The 21,178-nt window shown below is 45.7% G+C and overlaps 1 protein-coding gene across 1 annotated transcript in view; it reads right to left on the minus strand.

Annotated features, from left to right (window-relative positions):
- The window catches only part of LOC148143409 (uncharacterized), a 204,486-nt gene extending 183,465 nt beyond the window's left edge, over positions 1 to 21,021 (minus strand). Inside the window, 4 exon segments of the mRNA XM_087975188.1 lie at positions 20,093 to 20,351; positions 20,437 to 20,663; positions 20,666 to 20,762; positions 20,764 to 21,021. Of these exon segments, the coding sequence (XP_087831314.1) occupies positions 20,093 to 20,351; positions 20,437 to 20,663; positions 20,666 to 20,762; positions 20,764 to 21,021 (841 nt within the window).
- Between the last annotated feature and the right edge of the window lie 157 nt (positions 21,022 to 21,178).

The following is a 21,178-nucleotide window of genomic DNA, read 5'->3' on the forward strand; positions in this document are numbered from 1 at the left end:
AAGGAAGCAGAGAAGGCAGCTTCGTTAAGTATATTCAAGACACAATTAGATAGGCTTCTGCATAATTGGGGAATTAAGTATAGTTGGGACACTGCAGGGAGGAGGAGCTGAGATGATGGATAGATCAGCCATAATCTTAATGAATGGCAGAGTAGGCAGGACGGGCCAAATGGCTGACTCCTGCTTCTATTACTATGAACCTATAACCCTGCATTTCCCATGGCTAACCTTACTAACCTGCACATCCCTGGACACTATGGGCAATTTAGCCTGGCCAATCCAAATCAAGGCTGGTGAGCAATGTCATGATGCGGAAATGAACATCAGAGAATGATAGGGACAAGGAGAGTAAATATACCAGCAATGAAAACTGGATTCAGAAGATCACAAAAACTGAAACTAAAAACTGAATGTGAGCTGCATTGTAACAGAAGTGAATGAATTGACTGAACACATTGAAGAGAATAATTATGATCTGAGACTCCTTACAGGGACATGGCTTCAGGATGGCAAGGACTGGATCCTGAATATCGAGGGGGTAGTCAAATGGGAAGGTCAGTAAAGGTAGAGGGTTGGTGCTGCTCATCAAAGCACTGATCACAGGGTAGTCTGGTGTCAGCTTGGATTTCGTGTCCGGATTTCTCTGTCCTCGTTGATCTTCCTGTTCCCACAGAGTAAGATGTTGGTCTGTTCTCAGCTCTGCTGAAGCTTTAACACCCCCTTTTACATGTTTGGGAAAAATAAAACATTTAGTCATTCGAGACCCAATCCATAACCTCCCAGACTGTCAACCAGTCCAAGTAAATCTGAAGTAGGGGTCTCCCAGGATTCTGATAGTGCTCTACCTGAGGAATTCTCTCTCCCTTACATCTAACTATTAATATCCAGCTCTGATTTACAACCATACTTGCACCAACAGAAATAAAGCATCTGTTATCAAATAGACATATAGATATACAGCATGGAAACAGGGTTTCTCTATTACACATATAGAACCACACTCTCCATGGGGATGAATTTGTATTTGCATCATTACATTTGCAGATACATTCTATTTTGCTCAAAAATTCTAAATTGGAGGAAGGACAAATTTGACGGTATTAGGCAAGAACTTTCAAAAGCTGATTGCGCACCAATGTTTGCAGGTAAAGGGACGGCTGGAAAATGGGAAGCCTTCAGAATTGTGATAACTAGAGTCCAGAGAAAGTATATTCTTGTTAGGGTGAAAGGAAAGGCTGGTAGGTATAGGGAATGCTGGATGACTGGAGAAATTGAGGGTTTGGTTCAGAAAATGAAGGAAGCATATGTCAGGTATAGACAGGATAGATCGAGTCAAGCCTGACAGTATAAAGGCAGTAGGAGTATACTTAAGAGAGAAATCTGAGGGGGAAAACAGGGGACATGAGATAGCTTTGGCAACTAGAGTTAAGGAGAATCCAAAGGGTTTTTACAAATACATTAAGGACAAAAGAATAAGTAGGGAGAGAATAGGGCCCCTCAAAGATCAGCAAGGTGGCCTTTGTGTGAAACCGCTGGAGATGGGGGAGATACTAAACGGGTATTTTGCATCAGAGTTTACTGTGGAAAAGGACATGGAAGATATAGAATGTAGGGAAATAGATGGTGACATCTTGAAAAATGTCCATATTACAGAGGAGCAAGTGCTGGATGCCATGAAATGAATAGAAGTGGATAAATCCCCAGGACCTGATCAAGTATAACCTAGAACTCTGTGGGAATCTAGAGAAGTGATTGCTGGGGCTCTTGCTGAGATATTTGTATCATTGATAGTCACAGGTGAGGTGTCGGAAGACTGGAGGTTGATTAACGTTGTGCCACTGTTAAAGAAAGGTGGTAAAGACAAGCCACGGAACTATAGACCAGTGAGCCAGACGTCGGTGTTGTTGGAGGGAATCCAACTGAGGGACAAGATGTACATGTATTGGAAAGGCAAGGACTGATTATGAATAGTCAACGTGGCTTTACGTGTGGGAAATCATGTCTCACAAACTTGAATGAGTTTTTTTGAAGAACTAATGAAGGGAACTGATGAGAGCAGAGAATAGATGTGATCTATATGGACTTCAGTAAGGTGTTCGACAAGGTCCCTCATGGGAGACTGGTGAGCAAGGTTAGATCTCATGGAATACAGGGAGAACTTGCCACTTGGATACAGAACTGGCTCAAAGGTGGTGGTGGTGGTGGTGGTGGAGGGTTGTTTTTCAGACAGGAGGCCTGTGACCAGTGGAGTGCCACAAGGATCTGTGCTGGGTCCACTACTTTTCATCATTATATAAATGATTTAGATGTGAGCATAAGAGGTATAGTTATAAGTTTGCTGATGACACTAAAATTGGAGGTATAGTGGACAGCGAAGAAGGTTACCTCAGATTACAACGAGATCTTGATCAGATGGCCAATGGGCTGAGAAGTGGCAGATGGAGTTTAATTCAGATAAATGTGAGGTGCTGCATTTTGGGAAAGCAAATCTTAGCAGTACTTATACACTTCATGGTAAGGTCCTAGAGAGTTTTGCTGAACAAAGAGGTCTTGGAGTGCAGTTTCATAGCTCCTTGAAAGTGGAGTCGCAGGTAGTGAAGAATAGGATAGTGATTGGATAGTGAAGAAGGCATTTGGTCTGCTTTCCTTTAATAGTCAGAGTATTGAGTACAGGAATTGGGAGGTCATGTTGCGGCTGCACAGGACATTGGTTAGGCCACTGTTGGAATATTACGTGCAATTCTGGTCTCCTTCCTATCGGAAAGATATTGTGAAACTTGAAAGGGTTCAGAAAATATTTACAAGGATGTTGGTAGGATTGGAAGATTTGAGCTATAGGGAGAGGTTGAATAGGCTAGGGCTGTTTTCCCTGGAGCGTTAGAGGCTAAGGGGTGATCTTACAGAGATTTATAAAATCATGAGGGGCTTGGATAGGATAAATGGAGAAAGTCTTTCCCCTGGGGTGGGGAAGTCCAAAACTAGAGGGCATAGGTTTAGGGTGAAAGGGACCGAAGAGGCAACTTCTTCACTCAGGGGGTGGTATGTGTATGGAATGAGCCGCCAGAGGAAGTGGTGGAGGCTGGTCTGGATGGGCATATGAATAGGAAGAGTTTGGAGGGATATGGGCAAGTTGCTGGCAGGTGGGACTTGATTGGGTTGGGATATCTGGTCGTCATGGATGAGTTGGACTGAAGGGTCTGTTTCCATGCTGTCCATCTATGACTGTATAACTCTAAATGCACAATGTGCTGGCAGTCAATGCAGGCAGCCAATACATGTAATATTTTGTAAATTTCACTTTGCAAATCGAAGCGGGCTGACTCAAGATTGGGATACAGACAGACTCTGACCTCATTCCTTTCATGCATTATCTGAGCTGAGATGTCACCTTTTCTTATAAAACCTGAAGTTATCTCGAGAAGGAGCCTGACAGGAAGTTCTGGGACTTGCATATTATTGATACCTGCAACCCATTCTAAAAGATGAAAGACTTAACAATCCAGGTTTGTTCAGTATATAATTTCAGTGGCAGGACACTGTAATGTTTTTTCATAAATTCTGTGTCTTATGATCTTGTACTCCACAACCAACTGAACGCAGCACAGCTGGTGCTTCGAAATAAACTTGTTGGACTGTAACCTGGTATTGTGTTATATGTAACTTTGTCCAGGTTGGGGTGGATTCACCAAGTTAAATGACCCATAGTGTTCTGTTTTGGATGGGTTCAGGTGGATTGGCAGTATTCAGTATCCTGAAGAAGGGCTAATGCCCGAAACGTCGATTCTCCTGTTCCCTAGATGCTGCCTGACCTGCTGCGCTTCTCCAGCAACACATTTCCATATCAGTATTCAGTTACCCATATCGTCGAGGGATGTGCAGGTTAGGGTGGATAAGTTAGGCTGTGCTAACTTATCCATAGTGCCCAGAGATGTGCATGTTAGCATGGATTGGCCGTGCTAACTTAACCTACACACCCCTGGGCACTATGGGTAAGATGGATTCACTGTGCTAAATTCACTCTTTCATTAAGAGAGTGGTGCGTGTAAGGAATGAGCTGCCAGAGGAAATGGTGGATGCTTGTACAATTATGACATTTGAAAGGCATCTGGATGGAAATATAAAATGGAAGTGTTTAGAGGGATATGGGCCAAATGCTGGCAAATGGGTCTAGATTAATTTAGAATATCTGGTTGGCATCGACGAGTTGGACTGTTTCCATGCAGTATATCTCTGATTCTGGCTTGCCACATCTGTATGTTCAGTTTCTCCCTGGTGTCGGTGTTAACGCCTTTGAGGTCTCATTTTGCTCTCTCCTTTCCAGGGATGTTAACCACTTCATGTCTGGTTGTTCCTCAAGAACTTGCATTGCAGGTTCACCCTGAACTGACACTATTTTTTGAGCTTCCCAAAATCAGACCTGCTCACTCTCAGCAGTGGAGTTATCCAAAATTCAGAGAGATGTCAGGCTTGAAGTTTTTGCTGTTCTGCCCCTGTAAGATCCTGAATTAGTTAGAGCGGTGTGAGAACAGAGGGGGAGAGAGAGAGAGTGGGATGGTGCTTTCAATTTTCAGTGTGGAATAACAAAAGAAAAGAATGTTCTGCAGAAAGTAGAATTGCTTGTTCTGAATTTCCATCTTGCACTGACAGTCATGACTTTTGTAATCTCTTTCTTTTTACAAAGCATTTGATGATCTGAAGACGGAAGTTTCAAAATCAACAGATGAAGGGCTGATGCCCGAAACATCAACTTTCCTGCTCCTCGGATGCTGCCTGACCTGTTGTACTTTTCCAGCGCCGCACTGTTCAACTCTGACTCTCCAGCTTCTGCAGTCCTCACTTCGACATCAATGTCCGACAATCACTCAATCCATCAGGACTGCAACAATTTTTGACTGTGATTCTGAGAAGGAGCAAAGCCTTTTGGTTCCTGTTGGAGCACATCTTCAGCATCAATGGGACTGGATGAGAGACCCTACTGTTGCAGCGCACTGTTTGTGGAACCTGAAGCAGTTATACGGCCTAGAAAGAGGAATTCACGGCAGGGAGGGGCTGTACATGTGTTTGTGTGCAGCTGAAACTTCAGCCATGGAGAAACCCAATGGACCCCGCCCCGTGCAGAAACCGTGGAAGTGTGGCGACTGCGGAAAAGGCTTCCGTGTCCCTTCTATCCTGGAGACTCATCAGCGCAGTCATACTGGGGAGAGGCTATTCACCTGCCCCGAGTGCGGAAAAGGCTTCAGCTATGCCTCTGACCTGGTGAGGCACCAGCGGGTCCACACGAGAGAGAGACCTTTCAGCTGCCCCGAATGCGGGAAGGCCTTCAGCAATTCCTCTGACCTGGTGAGGCACCAGCGGGTCCACACAGGGGAGAAGCCCTTCAGCTGTGTTGAGTGTGGGAAGGGCTTTACCCAGGCCTCCACCCTGCTGGCCCACAGGCAGGGGCACACCGGAGAGAGGCCGTTCTTCTGTACTGAGTGTGGGAAGGCCTTCAGCAATTCCTCCATCCTGCTGGCCCACCGGCAGGTGCACACTGGGGAGAGGCAGTTCACCTGCTCTCAGTGTGAGAAGGGCTTTACAAATGCTTCCCATCTGCGGAGGCACCAGCGAGTTCATGTGCCATCGCAGAGGGAATAAAGGAGGGATAGCCAATTGCCTTATTGACTGGACTATCAACCCAGTACAGGGACTGCCAGGTTTGAATCCCGCCGTGGCAGATGGTGGAATTGGATTTTGGTCAGAAATCTGGAGTTCAGAACCTAATGAAGAAATGATTGTTTGGGGGACATCTCCCATCTGATTCACTCACATCCCTTTTTAGGAAAGGAAACTGCTGTTGTGGGGAAGGATTCACTCAGTCGTCCCAGCTGCATCCTTTACCCGGTCTGGCCTACATGTAACTCCAGACCCATAACAGCATGGTTGACTCTTCATTGCCCACCACTGCCACCGGTCATTGAGTAGGGAAAGACTTACTTGTTTACAGGGTATGGGTTGAAATTGCTGAATGAGGCAATACTTCCTACAGTTAAGGCTGTACCAAGGATCCAATTACAAACTGACAACTTGGTGGTGACCATAGTAAAGAAGGTGAGGTGGTGTGGGGTGGGGGTGCACGCTTTGACCTTAAGCTATTTAAAAAGCAGCTACTTTTTCTACACCTTTTTGCTGGGGGGGATCTGAAGCTGTAACAATGTTGGGTCACAATAAAGGTTACCTGAACTTATCACCGGGCTCAGACTCTCATTGAAGGCTTTGAGCTCCAAGAGATTTTTGTTTTAAAGCTGCTCATTTCATTTCAGCCTCCTGCACTAAGTTTCCAACGCCCATGTATCAGATGGAGCATTGAATGAGTAGCTAGTATCGTTAGAAGTTATAAATTTTTCAGAAGTGCAGGTACTGCACCGTTTCATCAGCATTGTATAGTTTACTGGCAGCAGCGGGAGATGTGGGCTGTGTTCACTGGAAACGGTGTGGAGGTGCCGGTGTTGGACTGGGGTAGATAAAGTTAAAAATCACACAACACCAGGTTATAATCCAACAGGTTTATTTGGAAGCACTAGCTTTCAGAGTGCTGCTCCTTCATCAGATAGCTGTTGGCCGGGGAATAATACACCGATTGTATAGCAAAAGATCACAGTGTCATGCGACTGATAGGATATATTAAACAAACCTAGATTGTTGTTATGTCTTTCATCTTTTAGAATGGGTTGCAGGTTTTGGTTCATTAATATGTAAATCCCAGAACATCTTTAAAGTTCTTGAGATGATTTAATGTTTTGTAAAAAAAAAAGTGACATCTCAGCTCAGACAATGCATTAAAGATGTGAGGTTCGAGTCTGTCAGTATTCCAATCTTGAATCAGACTGGTTCTATTTCCAAAGTAGGAATTTATAAAATATTGCATGGATTGACTGCTTGCAGATTGTGTGCTTTTTGAGCAAAATTGAAAGTATCTGCAAATATAATTCTGCCAATACAAATTCACTCCATAGAGTTTTGTGTGTGTGTGTGTGTATATGTGAGTTTGTGTTTGAGTGCGTGCGTAAGAGTGAAGTGTGTGTGTGATGGAGTTTAAGCCTGAGTGTGTTGTGGGGTGTGTGTGTGTGTGTCTATGAGAGATGTATGAATAAAAGTGAGAGGTTGCATTTTGCAAAACAAGGAAGGGCTGGACATAGTTAGTTTTGAGAAGATTTGTAGCTCAGGTTGAGGTTTTGGATGTAGGCTTGCTTGCTGAGCTGCAAGGTTCATTTCCAGACGTTTTGTTATCTACTGGGTAACGTCTTCAGTGGGCTTCAGGCGAAGAATGCAGGAATTTTCAGCATTGCTATGTACATATAATGGTAGGTCTCTGGGTCGTGTTGCAGAACAGAGACACTTTGGCGGTGGCAACGGGGGTGGGGGAGGAGTTAGGGGGTTCAGGTATATAGTTCTTTGAAAGTTGCATCACTGGTAGACAGGTGGTAAAGAAGGCATTTCACACCATTCCCTTCACTGTCCACCCCATTGAGTATAGAAGTTGGGACATCACATTGACGTTGTACAGGATGTTGGTGAGGCCACTTTCTGGGTACTGAGTACAGTTTTGGTGGCTCTGTGATAGGAAGAATACTATTAGAGGATTCCGTAAAGATTTACCAGGATGTTGCCAGGACTGGAGGTTTTGAGTTATAAGGAAAGGTTGGGACTGTCTTCATTGGAGTGTAGGGGGTTGAGGGGTGACCTTACTAAGATCTATAAAATCATTAGGAGTGGTGGTAAAGTGAATAGCAAAGAGCTCTTCCTTAGGACCATAAGACACAGGAGTGGAAGTAAGGTCATAAGTCCACTCCGCCATTTAATCATGGCTGACGGGCATTTCAACTCCACTTACCATACTCTCCCCATAGAGATACCAAGATTCCTTGCGATACCAAGAATTTATCAATCTCTGCCTTGAAGACATTTAATGTCCCAGTCTCCACTGCGCTCCATGGCAATGAATTCCACAGACCCACCACTCTCTGGCTGAAGAAGTGTCTCCTCATTTCCATTCTAAATTGACCCCCTCTAATTATCAGGCTGTGCCCATGGGTCCTAGTCTCCCTGCCGAATGGAAAAAAACTTACCAGCATCCACGCTTTTTAAGCCATGCACTATCTTGTAAGTTTCTATTAGATCTTCCCTCAACCTTCTAAACTCTAATGAATATAATTCATCGTCTGTTAGGCCTATGATACCAGCGATCATCGCGTGAATCTCTGCTGGACACACTCCAGTGCCACTATGTCCTTACTGAGGTGTAGGGCCCAAAATTGGACACAGTATTCTAAATAGAGCCTAACCAGAGCTTTATAAAGTCTCAGTAGTACATCGCTGCTTTTACATTCCAACTCTCTTGAGATAAATTACAACATTATATTTGCTTTCTTTAGCACGGACTCTACCTGCAAGTCAACCTTTAGAGAATCCTGGACTAGCAATCCCAGATCCCTTTGTACTTTGGCTTTACGAATTTTCTCACTGTTTAGAAAATAGTCCATGCTGTATTCTTTTTTCCGAAGTGCAAGACCTCACATTTGCTTACATTGAATTTCAACAGCCATTTCCTGGACCACACTCCTAAACTGTCCAAATCTTTCTGCAGCCTCCCCACCTCCTCAGAACTACCTGCCTGTCTGCCTAACTTTGTATCATCAGCGAACTTCGTGGGAATGCCCCCAGTCCCTTTATCCAGATCATTAACATCTAAAGTGAACAGCTGTAGCCCCAACACTGAGCCCTGCAGGACACTACTTGTCATCAGCTGCCATTCCGAAAAAGAACCTTTTATCCCAACTCTCTGCCTTCTCTCAGGCAACCTATCCTCAATCCATGCCAGTAGCTCAACTCGAATACCATGGACCCTCACTTTACTCAGCAGCCTCCTATGAGGCACCTTATCAAAGGCCTTTTGGAAATCTAGGTAGATAACATCCTCTGGGTTTCCCAAGTCTCACCTACTTGTTAACTCTTCAAGTTTGTCAGGCACGACCTCCCCTTACTAAATCCATGCTGACTTATTTTAATCCAACCATGCACTTCCAAGAATTTAGAAATCTCATCCTTAAAGAGAGATTTTAGAATTTTATCTACAATTGAGGTTAGGCTAATCGGCCTATAATTTTCCAGCTTTTGTCTTGATCCTTTCTTGAACAAAGGACTTACAACAGTGATTTTCCAATCATCTAGGACTTTCCCTGACTCCAGTGATCTTTGAAAGATTACAACCAACATCTCTGCTAATTCTTCAACCACCTCCCTCAGAACGGTAGGCTGTAACCATCAGGGCCAGGAGATTTCTCAATTTTTAGACCTATTAGCTTTTCTAGCACTTTCTTTTTTGTAATGGCTACCATACTGAACTCTGCCCCTTAACTCTCCTTACTTGTTAGGCTATTACTCATGTCTTCCACTGTGAAAACTGACACAAAGTATTTATTAAGTTCTTCAGCTATTTTCTTATCTCCCATCACTAACCTTCCTGCATCAATTTGGAGCAGCCCAATTTCTACTTTTGCCTCTGGTTTGTTTCTTGTGTATTGCAAAAACCTTTTACTATCATTTCTAACATTACTGGTCTGCTTACCTTCATATTTGATCCTCTCCTTCCTTATTTCTCTCTTTGTTATCTTCTGTTTGTTTTTGTAGTCTTCCCAAGCTTCTGATTTCACAGTGGTCTTGGCCACTTTATAGGCTCTCTTTTTCGTTGATACATTTCCTGACTTCCTTTGTCAGCCATGGCAGGCTTCTTCCCCCCCCACCCTGCCCGATAATCTTTCTTTTTTGGGGGGATGAACCTCTGTACTATGTCCTCAATTACACCCAGAAATTCCTGCCATTGTTGCTCTTCTGTCTTCCCCACTAGGCTCTGCTTCCAGTCAATTTTTGACAGTTCCTCTCTTATTGCCCTTTATTTAACTGTAACACCATTACATCTAATTTTGCCTTCTCTCTTTCAAACTGCACACTGATCTCTACCATATTATAATCGCTGCCTCCTAAGTGCTCATTTGCTTTAAGATTTTTAATAAAGTCTGTCTCATTACATAGCACTAAGAATTGAAATATGCTCAGTTAGGCCACAGTTGAGGACAGTGTGTAAGGGGCGAATGGCCTATTCCTAGCCTTTTGAAATTGGTTCTGGCTCTGTGGAAATAGAACCATTGAGTTGTAGAGCACAAAAAACAATCTTTCGGTATGTGTCGACCAGATAGCCTAAATTAATCTCGTCCCATTTGCCAACACTTTGTCCATATCCCTCTAAAACGTCCTATTCATGTACCTATCCAGATGCCTTTTAAATTTTGTATTTGTACCAGCCTCCACCATTTTTCCTGGCAGCTCATTCAGTTCACACACCAACCTATATGTGAAAAAGTTGTCCCATGGGGCCGTTTTAAATCTTTCCCCTTTCACCCAAAAACTAATGCCCTCTTGTACTGGACTCCCCCGCCCCAGGGAACACCTTATCTTTTTCTCATATCCATACCTGTCAAGATCTCAGAAACCTCCATAAGGTCACCCCTCAGCCTCCAATGCTCCAGGGAAAATAGCCCCAGCCAATTCAGCCTCTCCCTGTAGCTCAAACCCTCCAACCCGAGCAACATTCTTCTAAATAATTTCTGAACTCTTTTAAATTTCACAACATCCTTCTTGTTTAGTGAGTAATAGGCTGTGAACAATCCATTTTGTTCAGATCGGAAGAGGGGGCTTTTCTTGAGGCGAATTAACTTCCACACTTTGTTTTTAAAATCCTTGGGTTCCTTTTAAATCTTTCCCCTCTCACCCTAAACCTGTGCCCTCTCGTTTGGGATTCCCCCTCCCCTGCGGCAGAGACAAGCAAAAGGAATGAGATGTGCAGTCACAGGGAAAAGAAAATTGTGACTCCCGCCTTTTTTCTCCCAAATTGGCAATTGGACACAAACTCTGTCAGTAACAACCGGCGCCGGTCGCTATTGGTCAGGTGGAGTAAGGTGCGCTCCGATTGGGCGGAGCGTGGATGACGCGCGTCACTGAAGGAGGAGACGGAAAGAAGAAAAACAAAGATGGCGGCGCGAGGCTGCAGTTTTCTCATCGACTCAGCGGGCGGTTTCTGACGGACGGAGGGAGGGGGGCAGACAGGCATCGTTTACCTCAGAAAATACCTTTAAAATACATTTCAAATTAAAGTCGGAACTTTTCAAACAAAAGTTGTGAAGAAAAGGAGACAGTCGCCGGTGGGGTTGATTGTTTATTTGTGTATAATTCCCGGGGCCCGGGAAGGGGGAGGTGACGGTTACCGGGTGAACGAGAAAACAAATTAAACATGTCGGCGGTGGAGGAGAGAGAGCCGGCGCCCGCGGCTTCTTCGGCGGCGGGAGGTGGAGGAGCGGCGGCGGGGGGTAAAGTCCGGCGGAACACAAGCTGGAGGAGAGGCTGCACTCGGTGCTGTGCTGGACCGTGAGCCTGGAGCTACCCGCGGCTTCACTCTACCAGGTACCGGGCTGGGCTGAGGGGGAACCCGGGGGATAAGGCGGATCGCCATTAGCCTGGAGCCACAATCACTCCCATTCCTAAAACAAACATAATTTCTATTAGAATCACCATCTAATCCTCCATACACCTTCTATAATCCATGTAGGAGGGCAGGCTGTACCATCTGACTGAACTGTTCCGATGTTAAATTGTGTATAATATATAGATATCTTTTTTTAATAAAATATACAATGTTATTTAACACATTGGTTATGAAATACTGTCATCATGGGATTTACAGCACTTTACAGTGCTGTAGAAGGTCACAGGCAATATTGTGTACGAGAGTCTGTGTAAACCTCTATGGTTATGTTTTATAAATGTGATTTGAGGTAATTGCACGTAAAATGGGTAGGATTGTGTGTGTGTGTGTATGTAGGTATGTTATTTAGATCCTGGGGTTTTGTCTTGTCCAGTGATGATTCGGCTGTGGAGGGAGGGGAGTGGGGGTACTAATTAATCTTTCTACCAAATCCAGCATTTTGTTGAAGAGCTTCATTTCTTTGCGATTGTCATCTTCCAAAGAATCAACCTACCCAGTATTTAAATGGACATGTGCATATGTATAGTTGTGTATGAATGCTGGAAATCTTTTTTTAAAAAAAATCCTTTAGTATATTTCCTGTTCTCCATGCATGGCAAATTGGACGTGTTTGATTTCTTTTTCTTGCAAGTGTTGTGAAAAATAGTCTGATCATGTAAAAGTCGACCCTAGTTCTTCATAGGAGAACCTCCACGAGGAGGTTGAACAGTTCATCCACTTCACCAACACCTTCCACCCCGACCTCAAATTCACCTGTACAGTCTCAGATTCCTCCCTCCCCTTCCTCCACCTTTCTATTTCTATCTCAGGCGACCGAATCAACACGGACATCTACTACAAACCGACCGACTCCCACAGCTACCTGGACTACATCTCCTCCCACCCTACCCCCTGTAAAAATGCCATCCCATTCTCCCAATTCCTTCGTCTCCGCTGCATCTGCTCCCAGGAGGACCAGTTCCAAAAACGTACAACCCAGATGGCCACTTTCTTCAAGGACCACAATTTCCCGCCAGACGTAGTCGACGATGCCCTCCACCGCATCTCTTCCACTTCCTGCTCCTCCGCCCTTGAGCCCCGCCCCTCCAACCGCCACTAGGACAGAACCCCACTGGTCCTCACCTACCACCCCACCAATCTCCATGTATAGCGTATCATCCGCCGTCATTTCCGCCACCTCCAAACGAACCCCACTACCAAGGATATATTCCCCTCCCCTCCCCTATCAGCATTCCGTAAAGACATCTCCCTCCGTGCCTCCCTCGTCAGATCCACACCCCCCACCAACCCAACCTCCACTCCTGGCACCTTCCCCTGCAACCGCAGGAGGTGCAAGACTTGCGCCCACACCTCACCCCTCACCTCCCTCCAAGGCCCCAAAGGAAACTTCCATATCCGCCACAAATTCAACTGCACCTCCACACACATCATCTATTGCATCCTCTGCACCTGATGTGGCCTCCTCTGTATTGGGGAGACAGGCCGCCCACTTGCGGAGCGTTTCAGAGAACACCTCTGGGACACCCGGACCAACCAACCCAACCACCCTGTGGCTCAACATTTCAACTCCCCCTCCCACTCCACCAAGGATATGCAGGTCTTTGGACTCCTCCATCGCCAGACCACAACAACACGACGGTTGGAGGAAGAGCGCCTCATCTTCCGCCTAGGAACCCTCCAACCACAAGGGATGAACTCGGATTTCACCAGTTTCCTCATTTCCCCTCCCCCCACCTTGTCTCAGTCAAATCCATCGAACTCAGCACCGCCTTCCTAACCTGCAATCTTCGTCCTGACCTATCACCCTCACCTTGACCTCTTTCCACCTATCGCATTTCCAACGCCCCTCCCCCAAGTCCCTCCTCCCTACCTTTTATCTTAGCCTGCTGGACACACTTTCCTCATTCCTGAAGAAGGTCTTATGCCCGAAACGTCGATTCTCCTGTTCCCTGGATGCTGCCTGACCTGCTGCGCTGTTCCAGCAACACATTTTCAGCCTAGTTCTTCATAGACAACAGACCCATGTTTGTGAGACAGTGTGATGGCCGTCATGTTCCACTCCAGCTCTGCAGTCTGTCGGTTGTTCAGCTCTGTTCCTGACTTCCAGTCCGTTGTCTGTATGTTCCACTCCGTTTTCAGAATTACCATAATTTTTTTTTGCTTTATTCATCAGTTGTGCTTCTGCTTATGATATGGTATGAATCTTTATTGCTGGAACAGCACAGCAGGTCAGGCAGCATCCAGGGAACAGGAGATTCGACGTTTCGGGCCCAGGCCCTTCTTCTTCCTGAAGAAGGGCCTGGGCCCGAAACGTCGAATCTCCTGTTCCCTGGATGCTGCCTGACCTGCTGTGCTGTTCCAGCAATAAAGTTTCAACTTTGATCTCCAGCATCTGCAGACCTCACTTTCTCCACGGTATGAATCTTGACAGGCATGAATTTCAGCCCCTCAAGTAGTATCCAAGTAACAGTCGACCCCCTAAATTTAACCTTAAAAAGTAGTCAAAAATTTGACTATTACTTGAGTATATATGATATAAATGAATTAATGTTCATTGCTTCTTCGCTTTACTCTATTTTGCCTTATGAAAGGTTTCATAGGAACGCTCCACTTTTGGATAATGCGGAAAACCTGTATCAGTCCAATACAACACAGTCACAAGCCCTTCTTATTTGGTTTAGGTACCCCTGTCAAGCCTGTGCCAATTCTTAATTCTCACTTGGACCTGCTATTTATTGCCCATGGGCGGTTTCTATCCTTCTGTTCATCTCGCGTTCATGTGTCTATCAAGATACACCTTAAACGTTACTAAGATGCCTCCTTCCACCACCCATCACCCCTCTGTGTGAAAAACCTTCCACTCCACTTCTCCTGTAGACTGCCCTCCTCTTGCCTTGAACCTGTGCCCTTTTGTTGTTGATCTTTTCACCCTGGAGAATAAAAAAACCTCTGAGTAACATAGAATCCCTAGTGTGGAAAAGACCATTCGGCGCAACATGTGCACACTGACCCGCTGAAGAGTAACTGACACAGACTTATTCACCTACTCCTATTACGCAACATTAGCCCTTGACTAAAGCACCCTCTCCCAGAGCATCCACGTCCTTCTGATAGCGTGGTGACCAGAACTGCATACAATATTCCAAATGTGGTTGAAATAAATAGCTGTAACGTAACTTGCCAACTCTCACACCCAGGAAAGGCAAGTGTCCTATGTGCCTTCTTGACCACCATACCCACCTCTGTTTCCACTTCCAGATCCCTTTGCATGCCAGTGCTCCTAAGAGTTCTGTCATTTATTGTACAGTTCTTGTATTTCTTTCTCCCTTGTGGCTGTATCCAGCTTCCCCTTAATTCTACTCCCCTCTTCATCTCTTTGCCCACTCATCACCCCTCCACACATCAGCATATCATAAGACCATAGGAGCTGAAATTAGGCCATTCATCCCATTGAGTCGACTCCACCATTCAATCGTGGCTGTTAACTTTCTTAAGCCCATTCATCCCGGAACCCTTGATCCCCTTGATACTCAAGAACATTTCTGTCTCCATCTTAAATATGCTCAATGACCTGGCCTCCACAGCACTTCTGTGGCTGTGAATACCATAGAAACACCACTCTCTGACTGAAGAAGGTTTTCCTTATCTCCCAACTAAAGGGTCTTCCTTTTCCTCTTAAGGCTGTACTCTCGGGTCCTACTTTGTCCTAACAATGGAAACATCTTTCCAACATCCACTCTGTCCAGGCCGTTCAATATCTTGTAGGTTTCAATTGTAAGCCCCCTCATCCTTCTAAACTCCATATAGTCCCAGAGTCCTCAAAAGTTTCTCATATGTTAAACGTTTCATTCCTGGGACCATTCTCGTGAACCTCCTCTGAACACCCTCCTGGGCCAACACATCCTTGCTAATAGGAGGCCCAAAACTGCTCACAATGCTGCAAATGTGGCCTGACCAGAGCCTTATAGAGTCTCAGAAGTACATCCCTGCTTTTGTATTCAAGTCCTGTCAAAATAAATGCCATCATTGCATTTGCCTTCCTAACTACTGACTCAACCTGCAAGTTTACTTTGAGAAAATCCTGGACTTGAACTCCCAAGTCTCTTTGCACTTCGGATTTCTGTATTTTCTTCCCATAATCCTTCTGTTCCAACAGTGACTGTCTGGTGTCAGGGCAGCACGAGTGATTTCCTGACATGTGGATTGTATTTGGGGATACCAAGGAATGTCAGGAACTGCGAGTATCTCAGGAGCAATCGTTATTCCTGGGGGAGGCAGAGAGGAATGTGGTGTGGTCCTGGAAACTCCAGAACTTTGATAACTTCATGAGTCAGCAATAACGCTTTCTGGACCAAGAAACGAAAGGGCCAATGAGAAACTGCTACAAGGGAGTTAACAAATAACATACATTAACCATCGCTGGGAAGAAGGAGGCAAAACAATGAGCTGTTTCTTTGGACAGATAAGATAATGGTGTTTAATAACTGTGTGACAAAAGGACAATTAATTCTGCTTGTAGAAGGAAGGCCTTGGTGTAAAGGGCATAGAGGAAGCAGGAAAATCGATATTTCAGGCAAAAGCCCTTCATCAGGAATCCTGTATTCCTGATGAAGGGCTTTTGCCCGAAACATCGATTTTTCCTGCTCCTTTAATGCTGTCTGAACTGCTGTGCTTTTCCAGCACCACTCTAATCTCGACTCTGGTTTCCAGCATCTGCAGTCATTGTTTTTACCTTGGCGTAAAGGGGTTAATTGCAGGACAGGCTGTTTCAAACAGGTGGAAAACCCTCAAGGATAGGAAGGTAAGCTACAGACCTGAGGTCTCCAGAAGTGTGGGGAGATGGTGTTAGAATCTAAAGAAACGTTACACCACAAATCTGAAAGTGACGGAACTCCACCAGAATTCAACTCCAGAACGTTTCAGCTGCAGTGCTTGGAAGAACAACACTGCATCAAATCCCTGTAAACTTCCAGAGATGGGCACTGTTGGTAGAAACTGTTAAATTCCGCCATCACTTGGGTGATAGCCAAGATTTGGGGGGTGAGGGTGAACTTGCTTACTTGAGGGGTTTTATATTTGGGTTCCTACCTACAATAAAGTGTAAATTATGGTTCAACAGTTGGTTGTCTGTACAGTTTCTGAGTCAGTATTCAAATTAAAGCGATTCAACCACAATCAGAGTGAGAGGCTGGGATTAATAATGACTCCTTTGCATTCAGCAGGACGGCACATCAATACTGTTATAAAGCGAATGCTGAATCCCCTCCCCTCTCTGAGATCTCAAACCGAAACACCAAAAGAGGAGCGCATTGCCCTATAATCGGAAAATTAGTGTGAAAAGTGGTGTCATCTGCTCTAGTCTTAAAAACAAAAATAAATCCCTGACACTTTAAAAATCAACAAAACGCAATTTACATATCCAACTTGAATGGTGAACAACTGAACTAAACTATTAACAAGCCTAATAAATCCCTTCGAACTACTGACGATTCTGGCATAAAACAGGATTTTTGTCATATGCTGTTCCAATAAATACAAGACCCACTAAAACAACAAGAAATAGAAATTAGTCTCTCAGATTACATCTTCCAGAATATTCTAAGCATCCTTCTATTGAATCTTTTGTCAGGAATGCCTCCTACAATTCCTGCTCTTCTGTTTTTTTTGTAAATTATGCTGTCTCATTCACAGCTGACTGTCAGAGCTGATGTCTCTCTCTAGTGCTGAGGACTCTTAGCTCTAGCAATGGGGAGTTAGCTCTGGAGTTCTGTCCAACTGTCCCCTTCTTTTATACCCTTGATGCCATATTGAGTTTTTACAATAGGATTGGTCCTCTGTTGTCAAAACCATCACATTTAAATTTAATAGATATTGGTAGCCAAAGGACCGGATTTAAATTGCTTGGCTAAATTGAAAAGTCATTATCTTGGCCTGTTAACTGTACAACCTTGTGATAGAAATGTTTCTGTTTGTGTGCTCTCTGTTGTGATGATGTTACTCCTTTAAGAAGATTGTCATCTTGATTTTTTTTCCCCAAGAGGGGTTGTAAAAGGCAGAGGGTCCGATTCGACTGGGCTAAGGGACTTCACTCATGGCCAACAGATGTTGGCAAAGGCAACAATCGGAAAAAGGTTTGAGATTTGTTTTTTCTGAAACACTTCTACAGCGAAATAGTCTGTAAGGTCACCCCTCAGCCTCTGACCCTCCAGGGAAAATAGCCCCAGTCTATTTCAGCCTCTTGCAACAGCTCAAACCCTCCAACCCTGGCAGTATCTTTGTAAATCTTTTCAGAACCCTTTCATGTTTCACAACTTGTTACAAACATGTCGACTAATTCAGAGAAGCCTCTCAATTACAGCTGTAAATAGAGAAAGTGTGTTTAATCATGAGTCATGAATAAAGGCTGTATTAATCTTTTATTGTGAAGTTTTACTCCTACATCTCCAAACAGAGCATACAAACCTGGTTAGAGGGGAGTGATTGAAAACATATGTGGGGCAAAAATTTTAGAGTGTGGTTTGTGTATGGAATGAGCTGCCAGTGGAAGTGGTTGAGGTAGGTACATTAACAACATTTAAAAGACATTTGGTCAAACACATGGAGAGGAAAGGCTTAGAAGGATAGTGGCCAAGTGCAGGGAAATGGGGTTACTGTTGATGGACATTTTGGTCGGCATGGACCAGTTTGGGCCGATGGGCCTGTCTCCGTGCTGCAGCACTGACTCGTGTCTCTTTGTCTCTCCAACAGTTTTGAGTTTTCAGATGAGCATCTCACTTAATCACACTGAATAAAATCCAATCTCATTAGTCAACTCTGATGTGGAAGTGCTGGTGTTGGATTGGGCTGGACAAGGTCAGAAGTCAAACGGCACCAGGTTAGAATCCAACAGGTTTATTTAAACTCACGAGATTTCAGAGCACTGCTCCTTTGTCGGTGAAGTGGTGAAGCAGCAGCATTGAAGATGGAGCAATGCTCCTAAAGCTTGTAATTTCAAATAAACCTGTTGGTCTGTAAGCTGGTGTTGTGTGACTTCTGATGTCTTCAGCTGTGGGTTTGTGTCGAACTTAATGGGATATTTTGTCCAACTCGGCATTTTTAAACAGTATCACTTGGAGGGATGTACAGCACGGAAACAGACCCTTCGGTCCAACTCATCGATGCTGACAAGACATCCTAAATTAATTTGGTTCCATTTGTCAGTATTTGGCCCATTATCTTTCTGAACCCTTCCTGTTCATGTCCGAAACCAGATGCCTTCTCAGTGGTATAATTGTACCAGCCTCCACTTTCTCTGGAAACCCATTCCATACATGCACTACCCTCTGCGTGAAAACATTGCCCCTTACGTCCCTTTTAAATCTCTCACCCAGCCAAATAGCCTCTCCCTGCAGCTCAAACCCTCCAACCCCCGGCAACATCCTGGTAAATTGTTTCTGATACAGAAGTCAATGTTTTGGGAAGAACCCTTCTTCAGTCCTGAAGAAGGGTAAATACCCGAAATGCTAACTTCACCTCCTAATGCTACCTGGCTTGCTGCGTTCTCCCAGCCTCCTGCTTGCCTACTTTGGATTCCAGCAACTGCAATTATTTTTTGTTTCTAACAAATGGTGGAGCAGACTCAATGGGCTGAATGGCCTAATGTCTGCTCCACTGCTCTTGTGGTCTTAGGTTTCTGCGGATTCTTAGGAACGTGCAGTCCCAGACTCCGAATGGTGTCGCCCATTGGAAGCAAAGTTTATGGAATCACAGAATCCCTACAGAATGTAAACAGGCCTTTTGGACCAACAAGGCAACACCAACCCTTCGTAGAGTTACTCACCCAGACCTATTCTCTTAACCCTATTACTTTACATTTACTTGGAGAAAGTGAGGACTGCAGATACTGGAGATCAGAGTCAAGAATGTGGTGCTGGAAAAGCACAGCAGATCAGGCAGCATCCGAAGAGTAGGAGAATCCTGATGAAGGACTTATGCCCAAAACGTCGATTCTCCTGCGCCTCAGATGCTGCCTGACCTGCTATGCTTTTCCAGCACCACACTTTTGACCAGTCGACATTTACCCCTGACCACTGCACCACACTTACACATCCCTGAACACTATGAACAATTTAGCTAGTCCAACTCACCCTAACTTGTACATCTTTGTATTGTGGGAGCAAAACCAGAACACCCGGAGGAAACCCATGCAGACACGGGAGAATCAAACAGTAGATTCAAACCCGAGTCCATGGCTCTATGAGGCAGCTGTGCTAACCACTGAGCCACCATGTCGCCCCGAGCCACTTTAGAGTTGCACTTGGGGGTGCGAGGCAGTGTGCAGTCCAGAAATTCTTTTAAAAGCCCACCAACTTTCCCACTGCACCCATTGTCAGAGTGGGGCACAAGGTTTAGTCCACAGTAGCGTAACTGGCAGTATCCGATTGTTGGGAGCACTGGTGCCCCCACTGGTGTCTTCGCAAGTTTCTGGAAAATGTGAACCTCTTGCCACACTCAGGGCAGCTGAATGGCCTCTCCCTGAGTGGATCCGCCGGTGGGTCAGCAGGTCTGAGGAATCGCTGAAGCCCTGTTCGCACTCTGGGCAGCTGAATGGCCTCTCCCCTCTATGGACCCGCTGGTGGGTCAGCAGAGCAGAAGATTTGCTGAAGCCCTTCCTGCACTCAGGACAGTAGAACGGCCACTCTCCCATGTGGACCCGCTGGTGGGTCAGTAGGTGGGAGGAGCGGTTAAAGCGTTTCTTCCACTCTGGGCAGGAGAACGGCTTCTCCCCAGTGTGGACCTGCTGATGCCTCAGCAGGTGGGAGGAATTGCTGAGACCCCTCCCGCACTCGCGACAGCTGAAGGGCCTCTTCCCCCGTGTGGACCCGTCGGTGGGCCACGAGGTTGGAGGAGACCGCAAAGCCCTTCCCGCACACTGAGCAGGAGAATGGCCTCTCCCCCGTGTGGACCCGCTGGTGGGTCAGCAGTTGGGAGAACTGGGGAAAATTCTTCCCACACTCAGGGCAGGCAAACGGCCTCTCCCCGGTGTGGACCCGCTGGTGTGTCAGCAGGGAGGAGGAACTGCTGAAGCCCTTCCCACATTCAGGGCAGGGAATGGCTTCTTGCCTGTGTGGACCCAATGGTGCCTCAGCAGGGCAGAGGAATCGCTAAAGACCTTCCCGCACTCGGGGCAACTGAATGCCCCCCCCCCCCCCCCCCTTGTGGACCCGCTGGTGCTTCAGCAGGTCAGAGGATTTGCTGAAGGCCTTCCCACAATCAGAGCAGGGGAAGGGCCTCTCCCCAGTGTGGACTCGGCGGTGGTCCAGCATGTGGGAAGAGCGGATAAATCCCTTCCCACACTCTGGGCAGGAGAACGGCCTCTCCCTGGTGTGACTGCGCTGATGAATTTCCAGGGCAGATGGGACACTGAAGCCTTTCCCGCAGTCACCACACTTCCATGGTTTCTCCATGGGGCGAGATTCCTCTGGTTTCTCCATGGCCAAAGCTTCAGCTGCACACAAACGCATGTACAAACCCTCCCTGCCGTGAATTCCTCTTTCCAGGCTGTATAATTGTTACAGGCTGCACATTCAATGCGCTGCCACAGTAGCGTCTCTCATCCAGCTC

The sequence above is a fragment of the Chiloscyllium plagiosum genome, unplaced genomic scaffold (genome assembly GCF_037043375.1).
Source record: "Chiloscyllium plagiosum isolate Xiang-an unplaced genomic scaffold, Cpla_swu_hap1 HiC_scaffold_27, whole genome shotgun sequence".
In the NCBI taxonomy this organism is placed as follows: Eukaryota; Metazoa; Chordata; class Chondrichthyes; order Orectolobiformes; family Hemiscylliidae; genus Chiloscyllium; species Chiloscyllium plagiosum.